This window comes from Musa acuminata, chromosome BXJ3-6 (assembly GCF_036884655.1).
Source record: "Musa acuminata AAA Group cultivar baxijiao chromosome BXJ3-6, Cavendish_Baxijiao_AAA, whole genome shotgun sequence".
Classification (NCBI taxonomy): domain Eukaryota; kingdom Viridiplantae; phylum Streptophyta; class Magnoliopsida; order Zingiberales; family Musaceae; genus Musa; species Musa acuminata.
The window spans coordinates 35,605,001-35,631,426 of NC_088354.1; the positions used below are offsets into that span (position 1 = coordinate 35,605,001).

At 41.1% G+C, this 26,426-nt stretch overlaps 3 protein-coding genes across 3 annotated transcripts; 2 read left to right on the forward strand and 1 right to left on the reverse strand.

Annotated features, from left to right (window-relative positions):
- Nucleotides 1-4,131: 4,131 nt before the first annotated feature.
- On the forward strand, nucleotides 4,132-8,081 carry LOC135640766 (AP2-like ethylene-responsive transcription factor BBM; the record flags this gene model as incomplete). Its single annotated transcript, XM_065155501.1, has 9 exons — nucleotides 4,132-4,663; nucleotides 4,752-5,391; nucleotides 5,558-5,640; nucleotides 5,780-5,788; nucleotides 5,885-5,973; nucleotides 6,063-6,136; nucleotides 6,258-6,308; nucleotides 6,397-6,473; nucleotides 6,568-8,081. Coding segments are annotated over 9 exons (2,433 nt in total), but the record flags the coding sequence as incomplete, so codon positions are not given.
- Nucleotides 8,082-9,969: 1,888 nt separating this feature from the next.
- Nucleotides 9,970-20,330, forward strand: LOC103989330 (plant UBX domain-containing protein 11). The gene is made up of 10 exons (XM_009408141.3): nucleotides 9,970-10,100; nucleotides 11,601-11,700; nucleotides 12,404-12,453; nucleotides 12,560-12,641; nucleotides 17,133-17,198; nucleotides 17,295-17,362; nucleotides 17,473-17,688; nucleotides 17,773-18,289; nucleotides 19,377-19,649; nucleotides 19,936-20,330. Exons 2-10 carry the CDS (start codon nucleotides 11,601-11,603, stop codon nucleotides 20,172-20,174), a joined length of 1,611 nt encoding a protein of 536 aa, XP_009406416.2. The 5' UTR covers nucleotides 9,970-10,100; the 3' UTR covers nucleotides 20,175-20,330.
- A 3,327-nt stretch (nucleotides 20,331-23,657) lies between these two features.
- Nucleotides 23,658-26,168, reverse strand: LOC135641054 (uncharacterized). Its single transcript, XM_065156049.1, has 2 exons — nucleotides 25,649-26,168; nucleotides 23,658-24,384 (listed from the first exon to the last, which is right to left on the reverse strand). Exons 1-2 carry the CDS (start codon nucleotides 26,157-26,159, stop codon nucleotides 24,305-24,307), a joined length of 591 nt encoding a protein of 196 aa, XP_065012121.1. The 5' UTR covers nucleotides 26,160-26,168; the 3' UTR covers nucleotides 23,658-24,304.
- Nucleotides 26,169-26,426: the final 258 nt, after the last annotated feature.

Genomic DNA, 26,426 nt, shown 5'->3' on the forward strand with positions numbered 1-26,426 from the left:
TCAACCTTGAAGGCATACACTGCCTCATGAAAAGAAATCCTAAAACAAGCACACACTACAAGTGTATTTAGACATGACATAAAGCTTTTCTTGGTTTATAGTTCCTTACTGGCATCACCTTCAGCTAGTGCAAATTATTAGGCAAGTAATACCCTAAATTAATTCCAAACCATTCAATTATCTCCTCTTAGCTTTGTTAGTTGAGTTATCTTATACCTTATAATAAGTAATTTTGGCATATTAGAATATTTATATATAATGGGATTTTTTTAAGAAATTGGTCTTATCATTGTGAAAATCTAATACTTAATCGTTTGTCTTTAGAATAAATTATCAACTCTTTGTGTCTACAAACCATGTTTTTTTAAAAATAAAATATGTATAAATGATAAATAAAAAAAAAACTCTTTTTCTTCATATTTTTTGTTTCGAATTTGACTTAAGATCTATTCAAAAGGCCAAAACGTGCATTATCATCATCATCATCATCATTATATATGCAATATTTCTTTTCTATAACCTTCCATGAAACATGTATCATCTCTTATCATAAATAACTCCAAAGAGGTAAAAAATTATATTGATCATATATGACTCAAAAAGGAATGATGGCAAACAAAATTCGGAAATTATTTGAACATGTTTTATGGACTCCCGATTGCAAATCTTTCCTTCTAAAGCCTAGTTTAGGATGGTATGATCAAAGTTATCAAAGCTGTATAACATATTAATGATCAAGTTAATTATAGCTGTCACAAAAGACACCATGAGGTGCTGTCATCTGAAGCTCTAATCCAACAGGCAACTTAGTTGAGACCACGACTTGGAACTCAAGTCATGTCACACTTCTAGTAGAACAATTCGAATAGTTGAGGCCTTGCATTCTGATCTCTTATGATATCTAGACAGGTGTGCAGAACCCTAATTGGCTGTGTCCTCATTCTTGTCAGATTTCTAAACCCTAGTTTGATGTTTTCCTTGTAATATTTTCTTTTTCTTCCTGCAACCTGAATCATCAAAAACAAAAAGATCAAGTGAGGCTTCTGATTTTAATTGCAGATGATGAATATTATGTGAGTTTTAGAGCCAAAAGGTAGACTGGGATGTAATTACAATGTCATGGTTGTCATGCACAATCCCACTGCATCAGAACAAATTAGCCATCACCATAACACTTCATATATTTTCCAACACACCAAATACTAGAAGATGACCTAAGTCATGTAAAACAACACATTAACATTAACATCAGTTGTAGTTAGTATACAACTTGACAATTCTTTGTCAACTAAATGAGCTAAATTACATGGTTTGGAATCATATCCAAGTATAAAATGAGTTTTAACATTGCTTTAAGTTATGGTGATCACTTAACTTTACATCCTAACAAGGAAAGGCCCTGAGTCCATGTGGGAGATCATAATTGTTGCAAGATGTAATAGAATGGGATACAAAGAGTGAAGCATGTGCATGAGATTTATGTACACATATAATATGTACCACAGAGGGTCCTGCATGGAATGATGATGATACATGCATGTATTTGCATGCTTCCATGCACACGTGTGGACTCATGACTTCCAATCCCTTGGATTGGATTGGATTCAACCCCCCCCTTTCAGTTTTATATCATCTCCATGCAACCTTTGGCAAGGCTTTCTGGTCAGAAAGCTTGAATCCCAATCACTGTTGCTAACCTATTCTTACGCAAATGGTAGTATTATCACCATGGATGCCATTATACTAACCCTTTTGGAAGTAATGCATTAAACTACTCCCAGTGAGCATTCCTAGGATTTAGAGCAGGATTCCATTTGCAAAATGAGGGTGGTCAATGTGAGACAAAACCCTGACAGGCCTCCCTTAACCTACTCCAAATCCTCTCTCTCTCTCTCTCTCTCTCTCTCTCTCTCAATGATAAAGGTGGGGACAAGATCAAGAATGGAGCGCACTAACTCGTGAAAACCGGGTCAGAGTCACAACAAAGGTTACAGCATGCTAAACTTGACATGAGGTGGAACGAAGCCTAGCCATACAGCTAGCTCACGAAACCTGGGATATGGAATGAGCTGCTGATGGACTGAGGAATGGGAGAGACAGATGGATGTGACGGGGTGTGATTTCTTTTCTCTTTCTTTCTTACTTTCACTCACTGCCTCTGTTATCTTCTGTATGAGTTTTCTTGTCATTTGTGCATGGAAATGCTCACGTCTTCACAGCAAGGAGACACGGACATCTCCCTGTACCAGTGTTGTCTACTTGAGATAATGTGAGCTTTCACCCCCCACTTAACCACGTCAAACTGTGGAGTTTAATGGAGTCAGTGTGCAGGAATTGTATTTGGTTTTGGTGGACTAACCCTCTTTGGCTTGCATTCTACTCCCCCTGGAGGAGACGGTGTCATCTCCCCGGCAGCAGCAGCTGCAATAGTCTATGGTTGGCCGCTTACAGGAGGAGGCTTTCTTTATTGTGGAGCCGACCATTTCCCTTTGTAAGGGATGGTAGCTGTCGACCACACGGCACGTGTTCGTCGCCGCCCTCCCGGCCTCCCTCCTCCACCAATGCGTGCACCCCCTTCACGGAGCACCGCATCCTTCGCTCCCTCCACACCTCTCTCTCTCTCTCTCTCTCTCTCAATGCCACTCACTCACCGCACCAGATGCCACAAAAAAAAGGAGTGTTGATGGTTGGCCATAATAATCCACATATTGCAGATGTTGTACTAATTATCTGTGTATTTTTAGTTCACTTATTTCTATTTTTTTTCTTTTTCCTTCTTTTATTTTCTTGATATAGAAATCTTCATGCACGCATTGCATGCATGCATGCGTCTAAGCTTACCTGATGTGGATACAAGCACCAGAGATCTTTTGCACGTGTGAGTAGCAGAGGAAACGCCTTATTCACGTAACATTTGCACCTCAACACGTGCGAAGACGTGTACACTAGCAGGAGATTGTACATGGGTGAAGATATTTTTGTATGCACTCGCTCACAGCAAAAGGAATGGTGGGAGACACGAGTGTACAAGCTCAAGTACCATCTCATGTGGGCACGTGGGAACACCGCGCATGCAGCGCACACCCGTACAAAAGTCTCGGGCGGGGGACCGCAGAGATGTGTGGAGAGAGAGAGAGAGAGAGAGAGAACTCGGAGAGACGGCCTGGGAACCCTACACTTGCTTCCTTGTTTGGCTTTGGCTTTTGGGATCCTCCTCCTCCTCCTCCTCAGTGATTATTTTTTCACCCTCTCTCCAGTCTTGCTTAGGCTATCATCACGATTGGATTACCGAGGGGCATTAAATGTATTTTACAGTGGATCACAGGCTTTGCATATGAACACTGTAACAGAGGAGGAGAAAGAGGAGAGAGATGCCATGTGTTTTACCATGTTTGATTCCCTTCTTGGCGGTCAAACTTTCAACAAGGCCAGTGCACTAACCAAGACGAAGAAAAACTGCTCTTTTCTATCTTGTCTCTCTCCTGCTTCCAACTTGAGATAAAAGCTGGAAGATTAATTTATCTCTTCCGTACCGTGATAAAGAGGTCCATATCGAGGAATATGCCATTTGTTTATAGCGAGATGAGAGATAAAAGATGGCAAGTAGGGCTGAGGAAGTAAAATTCCTTCAGGATCTATAGATTGTGGCCGACTCCTTTTGTGGTCATCTTTGCTCCATTCTTTTGTTTCTGTTGACCAGAAGACAAGGGTTCGTGTTCTTCTATAGGAAGCAGGTCGCAAGCCCTTCTCTTTGCTCTCTTTCACTCCTTCGATAGAGCGAGAGAGAGAGAGAGAAGCTGATGGCCAACCTGGGCTTGAGTAAATGGGTAGGAAGTGAGTACAAGTTTTAAGGGAGTCTGTCCAAGGTGTGAAGTCCGGTGGCTTGCCCTTGACAAAGGTTGATTTAGGGGATTTCTTCTTGTGTTTGGGGGAGTATGTTTAAGGTAGCATCGGTCAAAAAAGTGGGTGAGATGATGTGAAAGGCCGAAAGAAATTTACACAGCAGACTTTGAGGAACACTTACCATCACCATTTCACACAGTCTTGACAACCTTCTTTCCACTGTCTTCTCTTTAACGAGCCTTGCTGTCACCTGCCCTCTTGTTTGTTTGCTTACGGAGATAAATATGACATGTTACTTTCTTCCCTCAGGTTCTTCTGACCCTCCTTTCTTCTTCACCTCTTCGGACCCCCAATGCGCAGCTTTCTCTCTCTAATTCCCATATCATTGCACTATCCGCTTCTCGTCTTCTCCTTCTCCCTCCTGTTAACTTTCCACTGCTGAAACCCGTCTCTCTCTCTCTCTGTCTCTCTCTCTTCAGACCCCGCAGCCTTCCCTTTTACTACCCTTCCCCCCCCCACCGGTTTGACACTCTTTCTCCACATCTGTGTTTGCGTTTCACACAAGCTGGGCTCGCTCTCTTACCGGCCTCTATGAACAACTGGTTAGGCTTCTCGCTGTCCCCTCAGGAGCTCCCTCCTCCGCAGGCTCAGCGAATCCACCCCTCTCCTGGCATCATCTCTGACGACGAGGTCTCCGCCGACTGCTACGGCCTCTCCCCCGACTCATCGTCAACGCCTCCCCTCGGCATCCAAACTCTGAGGCCAGATGGGTCTTTTGGCATCTTGGAAGCCCTTAACCGGCCGTGCCATCATTCCCAAGGTCAGTACGGATGCATTGGTTTTCACTGCTTCCTTGCATGAGTTAGCTAGCTTATGGTGTTGTTGAAACTAAAACCGCGGCGTTGTAGATTGGAGTATGAAGAGCCTAGAGTATAAAGGAAGCTCTTCTGAGCTGTCAATGTTGGTTGGGTCAAGTAGCAACCAGAACACCATGGACGACCAACAGCCTAAGCTTGAAGACTTCCTCGGTGGGCACTCATTTGCGCAACATAATCAGAAGCTCCCGTCCATCGCCGGAAATTACGACAATCCGAGCGACTACATGTACTCCCATGGTTGCAACAGTGGGGGGCTTCTGAGCAGCAACGGTGGATGTAGCAGCAGCTCCATCGGGCTATCAGTGATCAAGACTTGGTTACGGAACCAGCCGGCGCCACCGTCACAGGTGGAAGGAAATGGAAGCGACGAAGCGGGCTGCAGCAACATGAACAGTAGTGTTGGAGGTGCGGTGGCGGGGAACGTAGGCGGGACATTGACGAGTTCACAGAGCTTGTCACTGTCGATGAGTACTGGGTCGCAATCCAGCTCCCCGTTGCCGCTCTTGGCAGCGGCTGTAAGTGGGGGAGGGGAGAGCTCATCGTCAGAGAATAAGCAGAAGGATGGTAATGGGAGTGGCCTTGACGCCCAGAGCGGCGCGATGGAGGCAGTGCCAAGGAAATCTATCGACACGTTTGGTCAAAGGACTTCGATATACCGGGGAGTTACAAGGTTCACCATGCAATCCTTCACTTGAAAACGTGCTTTTGTAGTCACATTTGATGGATGATTGTAGCAAATGCTAGTAGATAAGAAAAGGAACTTCTCAGTACATACACTAGATGAGAGTTCATTCTTAGCTTATGCTTTGATCTCTTATAGGATTTCTCTTCCACAGGCATAGATGGACAGGCAGGTACGAGGCTCATCTATGGGATAACAGTTGCAGAAGAGAAGGACAGACTCGCAAGGGCCGACAAGGTATGTGCCTCTTAGTATCGAGGTTTGGTCTATCTCGAGGTCGAGCTTTTAGTGTTGCTGGCTTCTCATCGTTTTACTTGATCTCCTGGGATATCGTCATGTTCCGGATCTGTACATGGTGGATTCCTCCTGCATGCAGTCTATCTAGGTAAGGAAAGAAGCTCGTCTTTGGTCTCTCTAGTGCATATATATCTGTACACTCACGAGTATCGCTTCTCTTCATGTCTGGTCTCCATTGGAGCAGGTGGCTACGACAAAGAAGAAAAGGCAGCTCGGGCATACGATTTGGCTGCTCTCAAGTACTGGGGTACTTCTACCACCACCAATTTCCCTGTAGGTTCTTTCTCTTTGCCAATCCGGTTGGAGCAACAGCATTGCTATGTGTTACATCTTCTCTCATTGACTGTGTTGCATCTTACCAGATAAGCAACTACGAGAAAGAGTTGGAGGAGATGAAGCATATGACGAGGCAGGAGTATGTTGCCTCTCTAAGAAGGTAGCTTTAGGTTCCTGTTAGTATGTGATTGTTAATGCATCTGTTATATCTCCAACTCTTCTTATTACTTGATGACCAAAACTTCAGATGATTTGGTATAATCTGAGTTCTTGAAATGCAGGAAGAGTAGTGGATTTTCGCGTGGTGCCTCTATATATCGTGGAGTGACAAGGTATTTTGCGTTGACACTGTTAACTGGATTACGTTGAGAATTCAATTGCATCTGAGTTCCATTCTAAATCAGATGATTAACTTGACAGACATCATCAGCATGGAAGGTGGCAAGCTAGGATAGGAAGGGTAGCTGGAAACAAAGATCTATACCTGGGAACCTTCAGTAAGTTCTCTACTAAGGCTTAGAATCTTATCGTCGGTGCTGGTAATGCACACCAGTGTGTCTTGTGAACGTAGATTTGATGACGTTTGTGCAGGCACCCAAGAGGAAGCAGCAGAGGCCTACGACATCGCAGCGATAAAGTTCCGAGGCCTCAATGCCGTCACCAACTTCGACATGAGCCGGTACGATGTGAAAGCCATTCTCGAGAGCAGCACGCTTCCTATTGGCGGAGCTGCCAAGCGCCTCAAAGAGATCTCCGACCACGCGGAGGCGAGCGTCGACGGCAGGATGACCGATGATGGTAGCATCACGTCCCATCTAACCGATACCATCAGCAGCTACGGCTCCCACCACCATGGCTGGCCGACCATCGCCTTCCAGCAGGCGCAGTCCCTCAGCTTCCACTATCCTTATGGGCAGCCCAGGGGGTGGTGCAAGCAGGAACAAGATTCTGTCGTCGCTGCTGCTCATAGCTTGCAGGACCTTCAGCATCTCAACTTGGGGAGCAACACCCATAACTTCTTCCAGCCATCTATGATCCACAACCTCATGAGCTTAGAATCGTCCTCCTCGGTGGATCATAGCACGGGGTCTAATGCAGTCATCTATAATGGAAACGTCGGAGGGAGTAACGGAAACTATAATGTGGATGGCACCGGTGGGTACATGATGCCGGTAAGCACAATGGTGGTGGATCAAAAAGATCAAGGCAGTAGCAGCTATTCTGAGAGTGAGGGGAAGCAAATGGCTTATGAGAATATGTTGGCCGCTGGTGATCCCTGCGCTGGGAGGAGCATTTACTATCTGCCACAGCAGTCGACCAGTAGCAATATGGTGAAAGAGAATGGCTATGAGCAGATCAACGGGTACAACAACTGGATGCCTGCAACAGTGCAGGCTCCTTCAGCAGGAGGAAACAATGTGACTGTTTGCCATGGGGCTCCACTTTTCACAGTATGGAATGATTCTTAGGTCAAAGCTTTGGTGATTAGAAGGGGAAGAATGTGGATGGTTAAGGAAAAGAAAGGAATATTCTAGCTAGCTGATCCTGACTTCGACTTATCTTTATATCTTGTAAGGGTTCTCGATACTGATGATGATAGAGAGAACCAAGAAGAGCTACTTGGTTTTTGTCAAATGCAACTCTTCTTCTGACAATTTGCATTATCCTGAAGTTTTGGTTATGGCCTGTGAGTGGTGATCATGTCTCACTTGCTGTGAATTTTGGGGAGCTTCAGATGCATGGATATGATAATAGCTAAGGAGCTTTGTATTTGGTCATGTTAAGAGAGAATGGTCATTTTCCAATATCTGAGATGAGGTACACTTGAGCTTCTTTCATGTGCTCATGTTGACTGAATCAGTGCTAGAATTCCAGCTACCATGATTTCTTTTATATGCACATGTCTCAGCTGCCAAGTTGGATGTTTTCAAAGGTTCATCCTTTGACAATATATATACATGCAGGTAGGAGGGAGCCTGCAGTAGTGGACTGCAAGTTAAATCTTAATGGGTGCATGTTTCATGCAGTTGATTGTTGCTACCACACTTGCTTTAACATCACCCTCTAGGTTTGCATCTTGTCCCTCCCATGTGAGTTCTTCTGCAAGTCAAACATCCAAAATGCATCATACATAATTCCTACAGCTAGGGCTTTACTAGTTTATCTGCATTATACTTCAAGGCTTTGTCTTTACCAGTTCAATGTATTATTGTTATAAAAGGCATAATGTTTTATTATCCACAGCTTAAATGATGAGTTTGATAATATATTCACACATTAGAAATATGGGTCAAACTATTAAATTAGTATCAAGGATAAAATCTTACTCTCAAGTAGAAGTTTGGTAATCTGAAACATAAAAGAAACCAGCAAATGGTATAAGGCAGATTTCTGTCTTTACTATGAACGCTAGCAAATTCTATAGTTATCAGAGTTTAGTGTTATAATACAATCAAATATTTATTAGGCTAAGCCTTGTTGTAGGAAGCCAAAAACTCAGCAGGATATGAAAGCAGCAAGTCGCATTTGAATCTCCAGCTCGGACTATTATTCTTGTTTGCTTGGTCAATCTAAAACTACGTGAGACTGTTGTTCTTTCCCATGCATTTAACTTTCTTGAGAACGGTGCAGAAGATGTCTTCTTTGTTGGCATGCATGACTGCCATAAAAGGAGGAATGAGGCTAAAAGGACACCTGAGCTAGCTTATGATGAACCCCTCGAACAAGATGGTGTTTGCAAAGTGATATAGGAATTACTTTGTCTTATTACTCAGAAACAAAATTAATGTCGTTGATTTTGTTTGTTTGATCATCCAAAACAGTTGCCTCTTGATCATCTGCAGTAGCACACTCATCATCGAACACAGGTTTTAGAGTAAAAGGCGAAGCACCAGTACTTTTTCTAGCACCATGGATTCTGAATCCAGAGAACGAGGTAACTGAGAGTGGAGACATTAGTTTCTGTCTCTCGACCAACCGAGAGTGGAGTCTGTGTTCCCGTGATTCCTGTTACTCGTGCTTGAGAAGAGAAGGTTGAATTCATGAAGAAGAGGATCTGCAACATATCTGCATTGACCTTGTTTCTGCCGGCTTGCATGTTTTCTCTTCTCGATAGACACATGAACGTATGAATGAATCGCCTCGAGGGCGCTAAGCCACAAGTCCGCCTCTTCTCATCTGCGCCTTACTCTCCTCCGGTGGCGGCGAAGCAAATGCATGCATGCGCTGCCGTGTGGGCGGCCAATCCCTGGAGCTGCCTGCATGCAGGCGCTGCTCCTGACAGCTAACTGAGGCAGCCTCGCAGAAGCTCATCATGGGTTGGTTCTCTGTGTTTCGAGATGCTCTAACTTTGTAATGCTACATGCATGGAGGAAATTAATTGCAGAGATTAATCTAGCCTCTGTTTCAGATTGATTCTTGTTCTTGCTTCACATGCAGGATAGAATTAGTTCTTTCAGGTTGTAGATGTTTTTCTTAGCAGTGAAATGTCGATTGTTAAGATCTAATTTGGTTCTGTCTGTGTATAGTGAAGCAGGTCCAACCATGTAGGAGGAATATGGAGCCAGATACGTCGAGGATCGCAACACAAGGCTTCTCCGATGCTGAAATCAATCAAAATATGATCTAAGATGGAGAAAATAATGATTTTATCCTAAAATCCTAATAACCTCAACATATCTCGGCCCCTATAAATAAGCCCTACTATTGATTTTATTGTTAGTGACGAGGAAAGGCGGACGACGAGGGAAGATGGGAGGAGGAGGAGAAGGGGGAAGGGAGGAGGGGACGGCCAAAGTTGGGGCGGAGGTGATGGATGGAGGATGAAGGGTATTTACGTCAAAGTGACAAAACGCGGGCGCTCGTAGATAAAAACCGTATATTAATGGGAGAGGGGACGACTAATGGCATACTAAAATTTATAGGGACAATTACGACATTTGACAACTTGAGGAGGACGGATATGTAAAAGTGCACCCGTTAAGCTATAAATATTGACACGACAGCAGCCGAGCGCGATCGCCCTCCACTGTAGTCCAGGTCAGACCGCGATCATCTCAAGAACCCTAATTGCTCCGATCCTCCCCGGCATAGATCTCTTCTCCTCGAAGATCCTTTTCCGTAAGGTACGCCACTTGAGTCCGTTTCCTCGAATTCTGTCTTGCGACCGCTCCGATCGTGCTTTCGCTAGGTGGGATCTGAACGTGAGGGGCTAGGGTTTCGTTTATACTGTGAATTATTGATTGCCTCTGTTCTGTTGGGTCCATTTGGAGTTCCGAGTTGGGTTTTTTTCATTCTTGGAAGGAAATTAATGTTGGAGTCGACTCGGGTTTGTATCTATGGGAAGTTTCGGCTTGTTCTTCGCCTGTTTTCTATTGAATGGTACATCCTGCGAAGTGCGAACCACAAGATTCTGGTGGCTCGCAAATTGTGTGTTGCCTGATGGAATGTGTTGGTTCCTTATATGATACACGGCACCAAATGTATTGGTCTTTATACGGGTGTGTGAATCAAGTGTTTTATTTACTTATGATAAATGGAAACATTACATCTATCTGTTATCATGTTTCTCAGGCATCCACTAATTTCAAGAAAAAGAACATGGATGAAGTTTTCAGTGACTAGGGCACTGAAGGATCTCTCTATTTTGCTTTGAAGTTCCATGCTGACTGAATAATTTGAAATCTGTTCTAGGTTGATCATTTGAATTATATCTACTTATCAGGGGTTATGCTGATTGAGATTTAGTTAAGCTGAAGAGAGCTTTTCAAAAGAGCATCTAGGCGATGTTTCAGCTTTAACGATGGCAGTGGCAGGGATGACATTACACGATAGATATTATGAGACAAAATGTAAATATAAGAATAAAGAGTTAGAGGACATAGGAAGAATAGGATATAGCAGGGACTGCTGCTAAGTTTTCTTGAAGGCACCTAGAAAAGATGTTCTCTTGACTTTACCCTTTTTGTCAACAAAAAGCCTTCTCCAACTTCTTAGTTGATAAATTAAGAGGTTGGTTAACAAGGAGAATGATGTCAGGGATGAGAAATACCACAGCTGCTTACTTGATAACTAGGCCAAACCCTTCTCGAGTCATAAATTAAATTTTATTGGAACGTTCCAATCCTAGGAGGAACCTACTCTTTCCCAGAATTTCTAAATAATCATTAATTACAAATTTAGTCCCAATATTAGCTATCTAATTAATAAAAAAAGGGGATCAAAGTAATTTATATCTTATAGCAATTTGGTGTTATTTGGACGGTCTCAATCAAACTTCAAACTAGGACATGATTCAAGTAGATCGTTAATTCTAGGATATGCTTCTGAATTTAAATATAACTCATAGTTCACTAAGATTTTTTTTTTTTTCTGGAACCTTTTGTTAAAAATATTGTTTAGTTGAACTCATTTTCCACATTGTTGATTCTAGAGTCATTCTGTTCTGGAGAATCTATCAGATATTTCTTCGAAGGCAAGGTTATTTATGCAAGTTATTTGCTTCTTTGTTGACAACTATTTCACAATCATTTCTTTCTTCGCCTATTAATGAGTAAGAATCTCATAGTTGTACTCTAGTATTCTATATTGACTTTATTTCTCTTTTTTCTTTGGTGATGAAAAAGATGGAAAGATCCAGTTATTCTTTCACGTATAAAGGTTCCATTCCAGATGCAATTAATGAATCAAGGAACCAAAAGAAACTTTTCATGGTCTATATTTCAGGTGAGTTCATTGTTGACTAGACATGTGTAGTTGTGGCATTTTAATTACTCAAGAAAACAGAGTCATTCATCTTCTCGAGATTATGTGGTGCAGTATGGTACGGATAATTGCATGTTTGTTCTATAGAACAAACTTTCCTAGTTGTAATAGGATTTAGGAAGCCATCCTTGCATGTATAGTGCATGTAAAACTATTAGGTATTAACGAAAATGGGGATCAGATGCTCATTCACTATGTTCAATAGATTTTAGTTGGAAACACAATCAAAAGAAAAGTTCATTCTCATATGATATATTTGAATGGTCTAGCTAGATATTGTTATGCATTCCAAAAGCAACCAATATGACAACAAGTATGAATGAATATCGTATCATCTCATAGCATAGAAAACAAGAATATAATATTTGATACAATAGAATAAAAATGGCACAATACACAACAGTGTAAATAGATATAATTACCATGATTTGTAAATTCATTAAGAAGATAACGAAAATCATGATCTATAATCCGCATAGAGTGGAACCAACACATGATAGGCAAGATTGTAGCTGATTGGCACAAGGAATATAAAGCATAGAACCTTAAAAAGCATTTGATGAGTCCAATATTATCTATTCACAAAATACACCGATTGACTTACTTTACAACCATAATTTATCACCTGTGTTTAATGTTGTAAATTTTCATGGTTCCTTATCAGGATCGGATGAAAATTCTGTCAAAATGGATCAGACATGGCTGGATGAAAGAGTATGCCATTGTTTTCCATACTATTTTGCAAAATGGGCAATTGAGACATTTGACTGCTTTCTTTATGTCACTTACTTTTTCTTGTGGGGTTGACATTCACAATTAGGTGGCTGAATCAATATCAAAATGTTGCATATTTTTGCACTTGACAGCAGGAAGTCTTGATGCATCACAGTTTTCTGCCATTTGTATCCTTATTGGTCAACTTTTTATTATCTTAACATTATTGCAAGATTATTTGCTGGAACTTTCATGAATAGCTTGACATATATATTTATGTACCCTCAGGGGTTGTGTACAGTGTTTGGCATTTATATAGTGGCATAATTATCTGAGCTGACAAAAAACCATGTTTGTACATTTGATATTGCACATGTAAGCATTATTTGGTTCACCTTCTGAATTGTCTGAAAGCCTCCTGTCTTTAAGGACTTGATGATCATGGATGCTAATCAGTTGGTAATTAGTTGTGCAGCACAACTAAGGAGTGGAGTTGACTTTAATTTATGCCTTTTTGAATCTTTGCTGTCTTAGTATATAATCAAGTTCGACTGAGTAAACTTAGTGGAAGATGAGTTTGATAACAGAACATGTTGCAGCAACCCGATGACAGATCTTAAAATTGTAGAGAACCTGAAAAAGGAATGAAAAAAAACTTCTAATGACTAATAATAGTTTGATCTCATTAAATTTGCATGAGTCCACTGAACTGTCGAAGAAGGCATGATATGTGAAAGGTAAAGGTTAGCAGATTTTTTTTTTTTTTACAAAGGTCTCTTGGTTCTTGAGTTGGGGATCTCCATGGTGGCTGTCAAAGATTCAGATTAGTTAACGGTAGAGACGCATAATAAAAGTTTCAGATAACAGAATAATCCAAATTTTGCATTGTAGTGCACTGTAACGTGTGAATCATCCTGATTAACAAACATTTTGTTGTCTGACATCTCATAGGCATGAGCCTTATGATTGTTACTCTATAAAGCTTTCTTTATTTATATTTCTCTTGGGATACCAAAAGAAAAAACTTTTCAAATGTTTTAAGGTGTGTTTATTTTCAGAAAACACATTTTCCAGTTTTTATATGTATTTTTTTCTCTTTGTTTTGCAATTCATTCCATGGGAAAGTACAGAAGCATGTTTGCTTATTCAAACCCGAAAAAGACTCTCCATATATTGTCCAAATCAGGTGAGATTCTATTTTTCCTAGATGCCAATTAATATAGGAAAAGTAGGAACCCACCTAATTTTATCCAAATCAATTGAAAGTCTAGGATGTTACCTAGTTTTTTTCGATACTGGGCTATTTTTCAGTCTGAAACTTGACTAGTTTCAAGTGAAACTACTTGAAACAATCTAAAAGCTCCAACCACCACCACTAAATCATTGTTCATCAGATCTTATGCCTCTTGGTCTCCCCCATTCAAGTAAGAAATTCTCTCCCTTTCTGATCCATCAGTGATCTTCTCTGCTACCTTTCTCCTCTTCCACCTCCCTCATCTCGCCACCACCTATCGGATCTGACAGGCCATTAATCCCTCTCATTCAGTGACCCTTCCTCCCTTCGAATTGCTGGTTGGTGGTTTTTGAAGTTTTAGATGGCTATGGTTCCTCCAAGGCTTAGATCATGAGATAGGAAGTAGATAAAGAAGAGAAAGGTACTTGACCATCTGAATATATCTGGTATTCTTTTTTTGATTCATATTGGTGGCAATCAGTGAATGATATAATGTTGGTATTTAAAAAGGTATACTAACTTGGGTGATCTACCTTTTGAGATTTCTCTATATTCTAATTGAAAAGGTTAAGCCCTCCATATGTTTTATCTAACAATGTCCATGGTGTCACGGCCTTAGCTGTAATTGGCTAAGGCGTGAGGCACCCTTGCGGTAAAGACGTGAACTTAGCTTACGTTGCCTAAGTCGCGAGGCACCCTTGCGGCAAAGATGCGAACTTAGCTTGCGTTGCCTAAGTCACGTTTCGCCCTTGCGATTTGCGTCTGCAAATATCATCCCACTTGCAACCTCTTGTAGGTCCCAAAGGACCTGTAAAAAGAGAAAGTTGATTAGTTCGAAGAACGAGCAACGGACAAGTCCCGACGTCTCGCGAAAAGGGGAAGCTTTACAAGCAATTCAGCGAGCACCTTGCATGCACAAGAGAAAAGAGGGAGAGGGAAAACAAGGACTTTAGAAGGTTGAACGAACAGCTGCAAGTCCATAAACAGCTGCTCACCGAGTGTCGGGCGCGACAACAAGTTCCCGTCAAGGTAACGTGCGAACTTGCGAAAGAGTGTTCAACGCCCGACACCCGGTGAGCAGCTGTTTGTGGACTTGCGGCTATTCATTCAACCTTCTAAAGTCCTTGTTTTTCCCCTCTCCCTCTTTTCTCTTGTGCACGCAAGGTGCTCGCTGAATTTCTTGTAAAGCTTCCCTTTTTCGCGAGACGTCGGGACTTGTCCGTCGCTCGTTCTTCGAACTAATTGACTTTCTCTTTTTACAGGTCCTTCGGGACCTACAAGAGATTGCAAGTGGGCTGATCTTTGTGGATGCAAATCGCAAGGGCGAAGTGCGACTTAGGCAACGCAAGCTAAGTTCACGTCTTTGCCGCAAGGGTGCCTCACGCCTTTGGCAATTCCAGCTAAGGCCGTGACATTGTGGTATCATAGCGGGCAAGCACTTCGAGCGAGCAGCGATGGAACTTCGCCATAGCAAAGCATCGTGGCGAATCAAGCAAAACGGGGCAAGCCGGACCCTTGCCGCAGCTGGGCTGCAAGTGTACATTCACTCGCATGTTGTTGGAGCCGCTCAGGAGGAGCGCGGCAGCGAACATGATGAGCAAGAAGTTGGCTACTCTCTGCGAGCGGAGAAGGCGCAATCTGGAGCGTCAATCGAGAAAAAGAGTCTTAAGGAGAGACTCACAACGGTGGAAACCCGCTTGGATGTTCTCGAAGCAAGCTTGGAGGAACTCTACCATGGCCAACGAAGGCTTGTTGGGGTAGAGAGCTCGCAAGAAGAAGCGGAGTCCAGGATCGACAAGGTTGAGGCCCTAGTTGACCGATTGTCAGATGACACCAAACACTCCGTGCAACACTTGCAGGAAGTTGTGGCGGAACTCACTTCGAGGGTGTCCATGCTCACAAGGGCACTAAATGTGGGAGGAAGCAACACTCGCGTTGCGCCGCCATAAAACTTGAAGGCACCCGAGCCTCATGGTTATGGAGGGGCCAGAGATGCAAAAGAGCTCGAGAATTTCTTGTTCGATATGGAACAATACTTTCGAGCTACGAGGCCTGATTTTGAAGAAACCAAAGTTTCTATAGCGACCATGTATCTGAACGGAGATGCAAACTTTGGTGGCGAACCCGTTGGAAGGAGATCCAACAAGGTCGGTATCGAGTTGACACATGGGAGGACTTGAAGCGAGAGTTGAGAACTCAGTTCCTACCGGAGAACACCAAGTTCCTCGCAAGAAGGAAATTGAGATAACTTTGTCGAAATGCTTCCATCCGAGACTACGTGAAGCAATTTTCTGCGCCAATGCTAGACATCCAGGACATGTTTGAGAAGGATAAGCTGTTCAGCTTCCTCGATGGTTTGAAGCCATGGGCGCAACAAGAACTACATCGAAGGAATGTCGCCGATTTGATTGGGGCAATTGCTGCCGCAGAAAGGCTCATCGACTTCGTTTCCTCTGAAGACCCGGGAAGAAAGAAACAATCTTCAAGCAATCGCCCTCCAAAATTTTCTCGAGGGAAGGAGCTCAAGGGCGAACAAAAGAAGAGGAGTTCTCACAAAGGGCCAAGCCCGAAAGGCAAGGCCCTGAAACCTATCTCTGATACCACAGTGTCACGGCCTTAGCTGGAGTTGCCTAAGGCGTGAGGGCTCTTGCGGCAAAGACGTGAACTTAGCTTGCGTTGCCTAAGTCACGAGGCACCCTTGCGGCAAAGACGCAAACTTAGCTTGCGTTGCCTAAGTCGTGCTTCGCCGTTGCGATTTGCATTCACAAAGATTAGCCCACTTGCAACCTCTCGCAGGTCCCGAAGGACCTGTAAAAAGAGAAAGTTGATTAGTTCGAAGAACGAGTGACAGACAAGTCCCGATGTCTCGCAAAAAGGGGAAGCTTTATAAGCAATTCAGCGAGCACCTTACGTGCACAAGAGAAAAGAGGGAGGGGGGGAAAACAAGGACTTTAGAAGGTTGAACGAACAGCTGCAAGTCCACAAACAGCTGCTCACCAGGTGCCGGGCGTGACAACAAGTTCCTGTCAAGGTAACGTGCGAACTTGCGAAAGAGTGTTCAACGGCCGATACTATACCAAAGCCCCATCCAGCCCTGTGCCACCCGAGTGGTTCCAGGGTGTTGAGATGGCTGACGTTTCACGTGCAGCAGCGGGCTATAGAAATCAGCCCGTGGCACGCGAAAATGGAGCTGTTTTGGGGCTGTTTTGCTCGGTTCGGTGAGCGGTCGCACTGTAGCGCTGCAACTTGTTCGAACTTACATTTTTACAAGCAAAAGGACCTAAAACCAAGCCAAAACATGCTGCCAAGCAGCTGTACATGTAGATTAGAGCGACGAACGGTTCGTTGAACGGAGTTGTTGCGGGTGCGCAACGACCGTTCGTGACAGTGGTGTAGCATTGTACATCTAGACTACCTTTGTGTTATTTTGCTTAACCTTTTTCAGATCCTCAGAAATCAACACCAAGCATCTGCGCCATTGGACTTAACGGTGTTATGCTATGGCATTATGGTATGAATATTTAGTTGGTTTTTTTTAGGAGACAACACAGTAATTTATGCTGTGACTAATTCTAATGCTTGCTTGTCTTGTATTTTAATTTTTCAGAAGGTTACATTACTATTGAAAATCTTATAGAGAATATTGACAAGGCTTGGGCAGCGCTCCATATGCAGGTTTTCTACTACACATGCTCATTTTCCTATCTGCTGCTAGATACATTTTAATCTATTTTTGTTAAGATAACATGCGAAAGTCACGGCATTAAATCATTGAATGATTGCAGGAAGCAGCTCTGACACTTTTGACAGCTGCACTTGCTTCAAAAGAGCCTGAACCTCTAAATTCTAGTCCTAATGCTGTTTCATCTGAGCAAGTAGTCTCTTCTGATTTAAATGTTCCAACAACTTCAGCTGATAAATCTAGTCAAGATTCAGAACCCAGACCATTAACTGATTCTCAGCAGTTGGAGGATGAGAGGCTTGGTGAATCAAATAGTCAAGTAAATTTTATTTATCTTTTGCATTAGTGTGATGTTATTGCCTTGTGTTGCATGAAGTTCTAACTTGTCATTTGTGTGTTTCAGAAAGATAATCTGCTTGGTGAAGAAACTTGTTCTCAAATGGATACTCCTAATGATTTGAAGAATGGAAGCATAGATGGTTCAAGTTCAAGCAGGAATATTGCTGAAGAAGCACTTTCTATCCTCAGTGATGTGAATTCTGAAACTTACAGTTATGCAGCTAACTCCAATGTCCCTGTCGAATGTTCAACTATGGATATGGCCCAGGCTGCAACTAAGTCAGAGCCAGACACGAGGTCGGCCAGATGTGGTCCAATACCTTCTGAGATAACTACTGAAGCAGAAGAGGAAACTCCTCCAGCTAAGAAGGTTGATGGATCAAGTGGCTTTTCAGATGCTGTAAAGTCGAAAGATGTGCATCTGAATATACGTATACCAAATGGGACCAGTCTTCAGACAAAACTTACTTTAGCCGATACTTTGAGGTCTGTGAAAATCTTTGTGGATGAGAACCTGGATACTATGGTAGGTTCATATAATCTGGCTGTTCCTTATCCAAGAAAGTTGTTCAATGATGAAGGTATTCAACTCTTTGAAGTTGCGTTGATATTTGACCTTCTACTTATTTTTGCTAAACATGTTGAGTCTTGTTAACGATCAAGTTTGAACCCTCCATGCTGTTGCTGGTTGGTTGGACCAACTTTATGATTTGCTTCTTGTTAATCAGGATGAGTGGCTTATAGATGGATACTTTTCTTTTTTCGTCTTAACTCCTCTTTAGAGAGAAAGTTGATGCTTTCATTGTAGTAGGACATCTATCATTCATGAATAATCTATCATTGATGAATAAAGTTGAAGTTCAGAGGGGCAAAAGTGGTTGGCTGGATGCTAAAGGTTAAAAGCTTGTCATTGGTAGCATAATAGTAGAAATGGAGGCACAGTAATTTACTAATTTCTACTATCCCTCCAATAGTCCAATTTTATGTAACTACTATCTTTTCATTCTATTTGACTGCTGAAGTTTCAACAGTTGCAACTTTAAGCAGTCTTGAGTCTCTATAAGGGCCTTCATGTTTCATCAATCCACTTTATGAATGTCAAAATGTCCTATATTTCTTTTTCATCCTTTGAAGGTTCTGGTTGGCACAATTTTGAATGTTGCTTGGAAGCCTAGGTCACAATGGCCCTTGCGATATGAATTTCCAAGAAAACCAGTTTTTCCAGTTATTTTGGATTATTCTTGATATACTTTTTTTGTTACTTGCATAATATTTGCTCCATATTTTGCTGTTAAAGCTTTTGGCATTTTGGAAGGTGATATTCTGATAGAGGACATCAAAAAGTGATCATCTTATGCTGATTATAAGATTAATGCTAATCTACTCATGAGTTGGCGAATTATGGTATCATTTCCATGCCTTCCCCATGCTACAGCACACACAAGGTTTTGTACATCCATAGGATGCCTTGTTTTAACCACCTTGCTAAAATTCTGTGGTTATTACTGAATATGTCCTCATCATAATTGGTATCTGTTTTCCCTTTCTTGTTTCTTGAGGTTTTATTCTGCATATGGTTCACCTTCTTGCTGTCTGTTTTATTTGGATATGGATCGAGAGATTTAAATCTTTCTTAAGTCAAATGTTTATGCATGAATGTTTATGCAGACATGACTAGAACATTGTCCGAACTTGGCTTTGCTAGCCGGGAGGCATTAATAGTTGTTCCACATCGTCAAGCCACCAGAGCTCCCAGGGGTCAATCATCATCAAATGACAGTCAGAATGGTGTGACTAGGACTGTTTCAAGTGAGAACACGGGAGGATATTTTGATTATGTTAAAAGGATCTTATCATACGTGAATCCATTATCCTATCTTGGTGGAAATTCTAGCTCAGCAAATTCTGAAACAGCAGAAAGTGATGGCTTATGGCAGTATCGTGAGTTCTCTCACTCCTCAATGCCCTTTCACACTGACATTTGCTGTATTCTTAAATTATCTGAACTCTGTTTTAGATGTTATTTATTTGGCATTCTTTCTATGCAACTGATTTCACAGGTTATGCATTTTTTTAATGCGATCCGTATTGTTGACACCCCCCCACTGCTAGTTGTCATTGCATTTATTTTTAATTATAGGTCTATTATACAGTGGAAAAAGATGTAGTTTTCCATGGATCTGATAATGCAACTTTTAGACTTAATCCACTTGTCTCTTCTTTGTAGGTCCTAATCCTGCTATTCAGAATCATTTATCAGGAGCACCTCGACGCTTATCTTCTTCAAGTGACCAAAGTAACCAAAACACTGATTCTCATAATACCAGTGGTGGGGTAAGGCCAAGCCCATCGAGACAATTTGGCAGTAATATCCACACTCTGAGGCATGATGATGATCCATCTGGCGACAAGAACATGTTTTGGAATGGAAACTCCACACAGTTCGGAGGTGATGACAAGAAGTAAGTTGATAATCAAGTAGAGGTTAGTTAAATGCATCAGCAGTGTTGAAATTGTTGATATTATGCAATTATGACACTCCAAAAATGTTGATATTTAGTAATATGTTCCTCTTGAGTTTGCTACTGCAGCAGTAAATAAAAATTACTTCCCTATGCAGAATCTACTTTGTTCACAAAATTTTCTTCCGACAATAAATGTCATCTTTTTAACTGTTATTAGAGTCCAATTGAGATGCACTCGTTATTCTGTCATGTGAATTATTAGTCGTGTTATTCCAAGTGCTTCACGTATGTAGGAAAGCAGGAAAAATTCCTTTTTGGATGATAAATTAAGGGAGAGACAAATGATCGTAAGACTAATTAAATGGTGGACCTCATATTAATGAAACCGCATATAGGTCCTTTTTTTTAGTAAGATTCTTCTCATAAGGGAGATGCTTTTCTTCACAAGTGCAATAAGATTATGTACATTTATTATTTTTTTATTTTATAAAAAAAAGAACACCAGAAAAAGATAGGAACATCCCGATCATTTTTTTCTCATAAGAGATGAGATGAGACATGGAGCCACATAAATCATGATAGAGATGTGAACATGTTTGTCCATTTGCATATTGCTTCTTGTGTCCATTTATATATTGCTTCGTATTCCCAAACCGACAGAATAAATCATGGGACTATATATATATATATATATATATTATCAACAGTAGGTAGCTGTTTTTAACATTTCGATTCTTGCACTTTAAAAAATTATATTGATATCCTTATAGTTATGAAACATTTAGGTCTAGTTACCCTGATGATGTTAGTTATACTGACGAAAATAAAAGATAAAAGGATAATTTTAATTTTCGGTGACCGGCGGACTGCCCCCAACTCACGTGCTCCAAATCTCCGACATCGGCTCCCTCCATCTGTCGTCCTAATCATCGTCGCAGTTGGTGGAGTCTGTGTTGGCGCTTGTCAATTGATCGTCAAATCTCCTACTGCGACTAGCGGCTCCCAGGTGTGCCACGTTGCTCGGCCTCGTAATCGACGGGCGTTGGCGCAAACTCCACCAATTACGACAACGGCTACGGCGATGAGGTCGACAATGTGCTCCTCGTGGAGGTAAGTGGCGTCACTGACCTATTGGGCGGTAGCAAGGGGAGCAGTAGGAGCTCTGACAATCCCAACTTCGGGTTGTGACTAGGATCTACCGAATGAGTGTCGAAGTATGTCACAATTTGTGAGCAGGGCACAATCGTCGAAGAGATGTAGGGGCAACCACTGGATTGATATTGATGGTTGTGGATCTGTGAGCAATATTGATGGTTGTGGATCTGTGAGCAGTATTGACGTATAAGAGATAACACCGAGCAAGGAAGGAAACCGACAATGGTAATCAATGAACAGGAGGGATTGTTACAACGAGGAACGAGAAGTCTTGGCGAAGATAAGAAAAGCTTTGATGCCATATAAAAGTGAGTAAGGAAAATGTTGCAAAATGATGATGAGGAGGAGTATATATATAAAGGAGAGATTTTCTTCGATCGATAATTTAAATCACGTAATCATAGATCAGAAATTTATGATCGATCTTTAAATTTATTCCATATGTGATTTTATCGTAATTTTCTATCAGAGTTCATCGGTGATGCTATTGTGGGTTTGCATGGCCTCCACGAGGAAGTCCAGCGCCGGGTCGTCGATCAACGGGTCGACGCAGCAAGCGTCCTCCCCGTCCCAAGCTGGTTGGCACCGAGTCCCTGGCCACTGTGCAGCGACGGCAAGGACGTCAAACGTTGCAGAGATGAAGCAACTTCTCCCTCCGAGCTTAACGCATCAATGCATGCAAGAAAGAGAGGGTGACCGTAAGGGAGAAGATCATGAAGTCTGAAGAAGCAGCAGCAGCCGAAGCGCAAGAGGCACACAAGAGGAGGCCAAGCAAGCAGAGACCTGCAGAAAGCTGAGCCTTGGAAACAGCCATTCTGCTTATGGGGAAGAGCTCAATATGTGCGTGTGTGTGAGACAAAGAGGAGGAAGAGGTAGCTCTCTTTAAACAAACGATACGGAAACGATGGCTTGTCATCTTATAGCTGATAGAAGATAAGATTTTCTTAACTATATAAGAAAATCTCTCTATTCTGTTGAGGGAAATCCTTTCCCCTAATTTGTATAAATAGGAGAGGGAATATGTTAATGTATTGAAGCATTTTAATTTCTTCAATAAAACTTCTTCTCTTCTTTAATAAAACTTCTTCAATATAGGAATAGTGACGAAGGGTTATCACTCACACTTCATTAAATATAGTGTAACGTCAAATCTGAAAGGAACCAAAATAAAGATCAAAGGAGAAAGTCTCTTTGCAAGTATTGGAAGTAATTGAATTTATGTACGCAAATTATAATTGAATATATATATATATATATATATATATATATATATATATAAATATATGTATATATACATAGGTAAAGTAAACATTTTTGTAGAAATTTCACTTATAATTCCATTTGCAAATTTGCTTGCTTCATATTGAGATAGATAATTATGGTAGTCTATGTTGACATGATGAAATATGAAATAAATTGTATTATTATGTTTAAATGTCCATTTAATCTTATTAAACATATGTCATTTGTTGATTAGTAATCACTAGGAAATATACTTGTGCTCAGCAATCCAAAGTAAACTTTGATTTTTTGCCTCCATTATGTTGGCTTTTGTGGCAATAGGCTTTTGTTCTGCCTCTTACTATAGAACTTTATTTTTCTTTAATATGAGTTAGTTGATCATGAGTCACAGGTAGATGAAATGAATTGTATATGAGTAATGAAATCAGAATTTTCTACAAGCAATTAGGGATTATCTCTTGATTTTCTACAAACTGCAATGCAATTATATTATTTATTATGTTAAAATTCTGAGGATATTTCCTAACACCAAGAAAATTTTCAAAAATAGGGAATATGGCAAGTATGACAGAGATACAATTTTGTCAAACCTATATGACAAGACTTGGTTAAATTCTTATCACTACTCCTTCTCTTAATAAGCACAATAGATTAGAGATAGATTAGCTATTATAATGTCTGTAATCAATGATGGCAGAACTATTTAGTAGGAGTTTTTCATAATAATATTTTCAAATTTGATATTTATATGAAAGCTCCTCTGTCCATTTTATCTAAGACTTAATTAACTTTTCTTAGAACCCATAAATAACCTTTCACTCATTGTTTCTAACTCAAGTTGGTAAGAGATATGTAAGTTGAAAAACTTATCCAAGTGGATAAATATTATATAAAGGATCAAAACTACTTATAGAAGTGTTCTATACTACACTCAATAGTCTTATATAGTCCAAAGATTCTATTTAGCTTGACTTAAGATGCCAAATCCACAAATTAAGTGATTTGGAAATCTTTCATACAGAAAGAAAACAAATGGGAGACTTTGGAGCAAAATACAAGACCATGGATACTGATAGCAACAGGGACATGGAAACAAAAATATCAGAATGAACAACAAATGAATTACATATATCTAATGCAGAAATTTGCTTCAGTTGACATTTTCATCAAATGCAACACAATCACAATTGCACTAGGAAGAAAAACTCTTATTTTGATCTCCTTATGTCAAAAAGAAATCACATAAAAAACCTGCCTTTGCAGTAGACAGAAATGAAGATGACTTTTGTAAGCTGCAGAGTTAAATTCATTTGCTTCAGTAGCAGATGTTTAGCATCCAATTCTTAAGCTTCATGTCCTTCTGTCCGGTATGGCGTGCGTGTGGAACAAATAGACTTACTTGAACAGCTCTACCGCAACAATTTGCCACAAACAATAACACCACACTGCAGAAGTTTAGGAAAGGAAAGTGTTTTGTTCATCATAGTTCTGGGTACATGAATGCAGATCCACATGATAATATCATTCAATCCACACCTCAGACATGCTTCTGTGCCTCTTGTGCTACTTTTGCATCAGATTCCATCGGCGCTGTTCACAAGAGAAGAATCGCAGAGCATCTATGAAGGCATATAGCAACAAGGCACAAGTAGAGAATTTGCTCTGCAAAGTCCCATTGGCTGATCATCAAAGATAATACTTTGCCAACACCAAGGTTGACCCCTTACTGGTCCATCAGTTGCATAATCTTATAGTGCAAGCCACTGCTTGGGCCCAAAACTTCAGCCTTGCTTTGACTTCATCAGGAGGATCACCTGGAAGTACACAGGAAAAAAAAAGAAAATGATCTATGAATCAATCATCCAGTCTAAAGAACAAAAAGGAAACTAAGAAGTGAACTACAGAGCTAGTTATGTAGTTTTGCTTAGTATCACTCGAGTGCAAATTAGGTATTTATTTGATTACTGTAAATTGAGATCAGAAAAGGAATGATAAATTCGCTTCTACTGTACTACCAGCAAACTAACTAATAACACTATTGAAATTAAATGGATTTATACCTGTGCCGGATTTAACTCCCAACATATATATCATGTATATCGATCAAACTAATTGAATTTTTTGTACTAATATGTCACGCCTTAAAATTAGCTTCTATATCCAAAAGTATGTGGTAATCGACTATAGAAAATCAAGTAAATGATAAAGGCTATGCGAGCGAAGTTGACTAAAGAAAGGATATTTTTTCCTCTTCTTTTACGATTGAGGAGAAGAAGGCTAGCGAAAAGACCCTAGAGAAGAATTTATTAGATATAAGAACAAGAAAATAGAAGAAAAAGAACAAAACAGAAACAAGACAATAAGAGCAAAGGATATAAAAATGTTCAGGAAAAGTTTACATGTCAATGGTTCTCCAGAAAGGAAAAGAGAATATATTACATTTGGATATGCAGTAGTTGCCGAAAAATATCTAAAATCAACTAAAATCCTGAAGAGAACACACACAGCATCCACAGATAGAGAAAATTCAGTGGTTCGATTTCACATTTTATCCACAATTTCTCAAGGAAAGTTCATTGTTGCACTATTCGACTCCGTCAAGAAGGAACTGCTTCCATAAGAACTCTCTCTCTCTCCCCCTTTAGGGGTGTCTATATTCTTACACTCCTTCAAAAAACCAAAGCCCCGTATGCTCGTTATTATTCCTATCCTTTCTTGAACAAAAGTAAGCAATTTCTGGAAAAGAAGAATGAATGTCTCGTTTGTTGAAAGGAAATCTCACCAAATCAATCCCTCTTTCAACAAAGTTAATCAATATTTTGTGAATTGAAAGTAAATGTTTCATTTATTGTTCACCACGAAAAGGAATTCCTGCAATAGTAGACAGCATGAAGTCATTCCTTGGCGAAAACTAATGTCTTTCGCTTGTAGTTCTTCCAGAGAAGGATCCCCTCATGTATCACTCCAATATAACTAGTCAAATTGATTTCTTTGCGCAGAATCTCAAACAAAACAGCAAAGATCGTTCAAAAAGGACACAACTTTGAATCGGAAAGAGAAAAAGAAATCTCATCTTACCGGGACTGGAGATCTTCCAGTTCGAAACGGGAAGGGAAGCGACCGCGGCAGCACAGGGCTCCGCCGCTGCATCGCCGCCATCGACCTCCAACGACCGGCTCATGGAGTAACAAAGCTCCAGAGCCGGCAGCGTGTGGCATAGCTCCGGGATCTCGCGGTAGCTAAATCCGAACCCCAAGTCCAGGCACCCTTTGAGCTCCACCAAGTCGTCGTCCGTCAGGCTCATCGTCCGCCCCACTCCATCTCCTCCTACGTCGGATCCCAGATCCAACCCCTCCGCCGCCTCCACGTATCCCTCCAACATCACCACCCCGCCACCGCCCTGTCGACTCCTTCGCGGCCAAGCCGCCTCCCACGCCTTGCCATCCCTCCCGTTCTCCGCCATCTCCTCCTCCTCTTGAGCCCTCCGCTGCCCCTTCTTCTTCTTCTTCTTCTTCTTCTTACTGGCTCTCCTGGGCTTAGGGTCATCGTTCGAGACAGGGCACTCTGCTTCAGAGCAGTAGCTCCCCATCTCTCTATCTCTCTTATCCATGGCAACGTCGGGGGTACAAAATTTATATGAGCTTATGATTCGATGCATGGCGATGTCATCGCATGGCATGCCATGCATGATGCCATGCATGACAATAAAAAAAAATATTCTAAAAATATATATTAATTAAAAAAAGAGATTTAATAAGTCGTAAAGAAGTCATCTTACTTTAATTACCAAATATATATATATATATGTCAATAATTAAAGGGGATTGATGCCACTCAGTATAATATAGTAATGATA

What these genes read in the sequence shown, in the direction of transcription:
- LOC103989330 (XM_009408141.3), top strand. Translation starts at nt 11,601, where the DNA reads ATGGAAAGATCCAGTTATTCTTTCACGTATAAAGGTTCCATTCCAGAT. An exon ending in ATCACAGTTTTCTGCCATTT is followed by an intron (nt 12,642 to 17,132) that starts GTATCCTTATTG and finishes AACCTTTTTCAG; the next exon opens with ATCCTCAGAAATCAACACCA. An exon ending in TGTTATGCTATGGCATTATG is followed by an intron (nt 17,199 to 17,294) that starts GTATGAATATTT and finishes TTAATTTTTCAG; the next exon opens with AAGGTTACATTACTATTGAA.
- LOC135641054 (XM_065156049.1), bottom strand. Translation starts at nt 26,159, where the DNA reads ATGGGGAGCTACTGCTCTGAAGCAGAGTGCCCTGTCTCGAACGATGAC. An exon ending in CTGGAAGATCTCCAGTCCCG is followed by an intron (nt 24,385 to 25,648) that starts GTAAGATGAGAT and finishes GTGTACTTCCAG; the next exon opens with GTGATCCTCCTGATGAAGTC.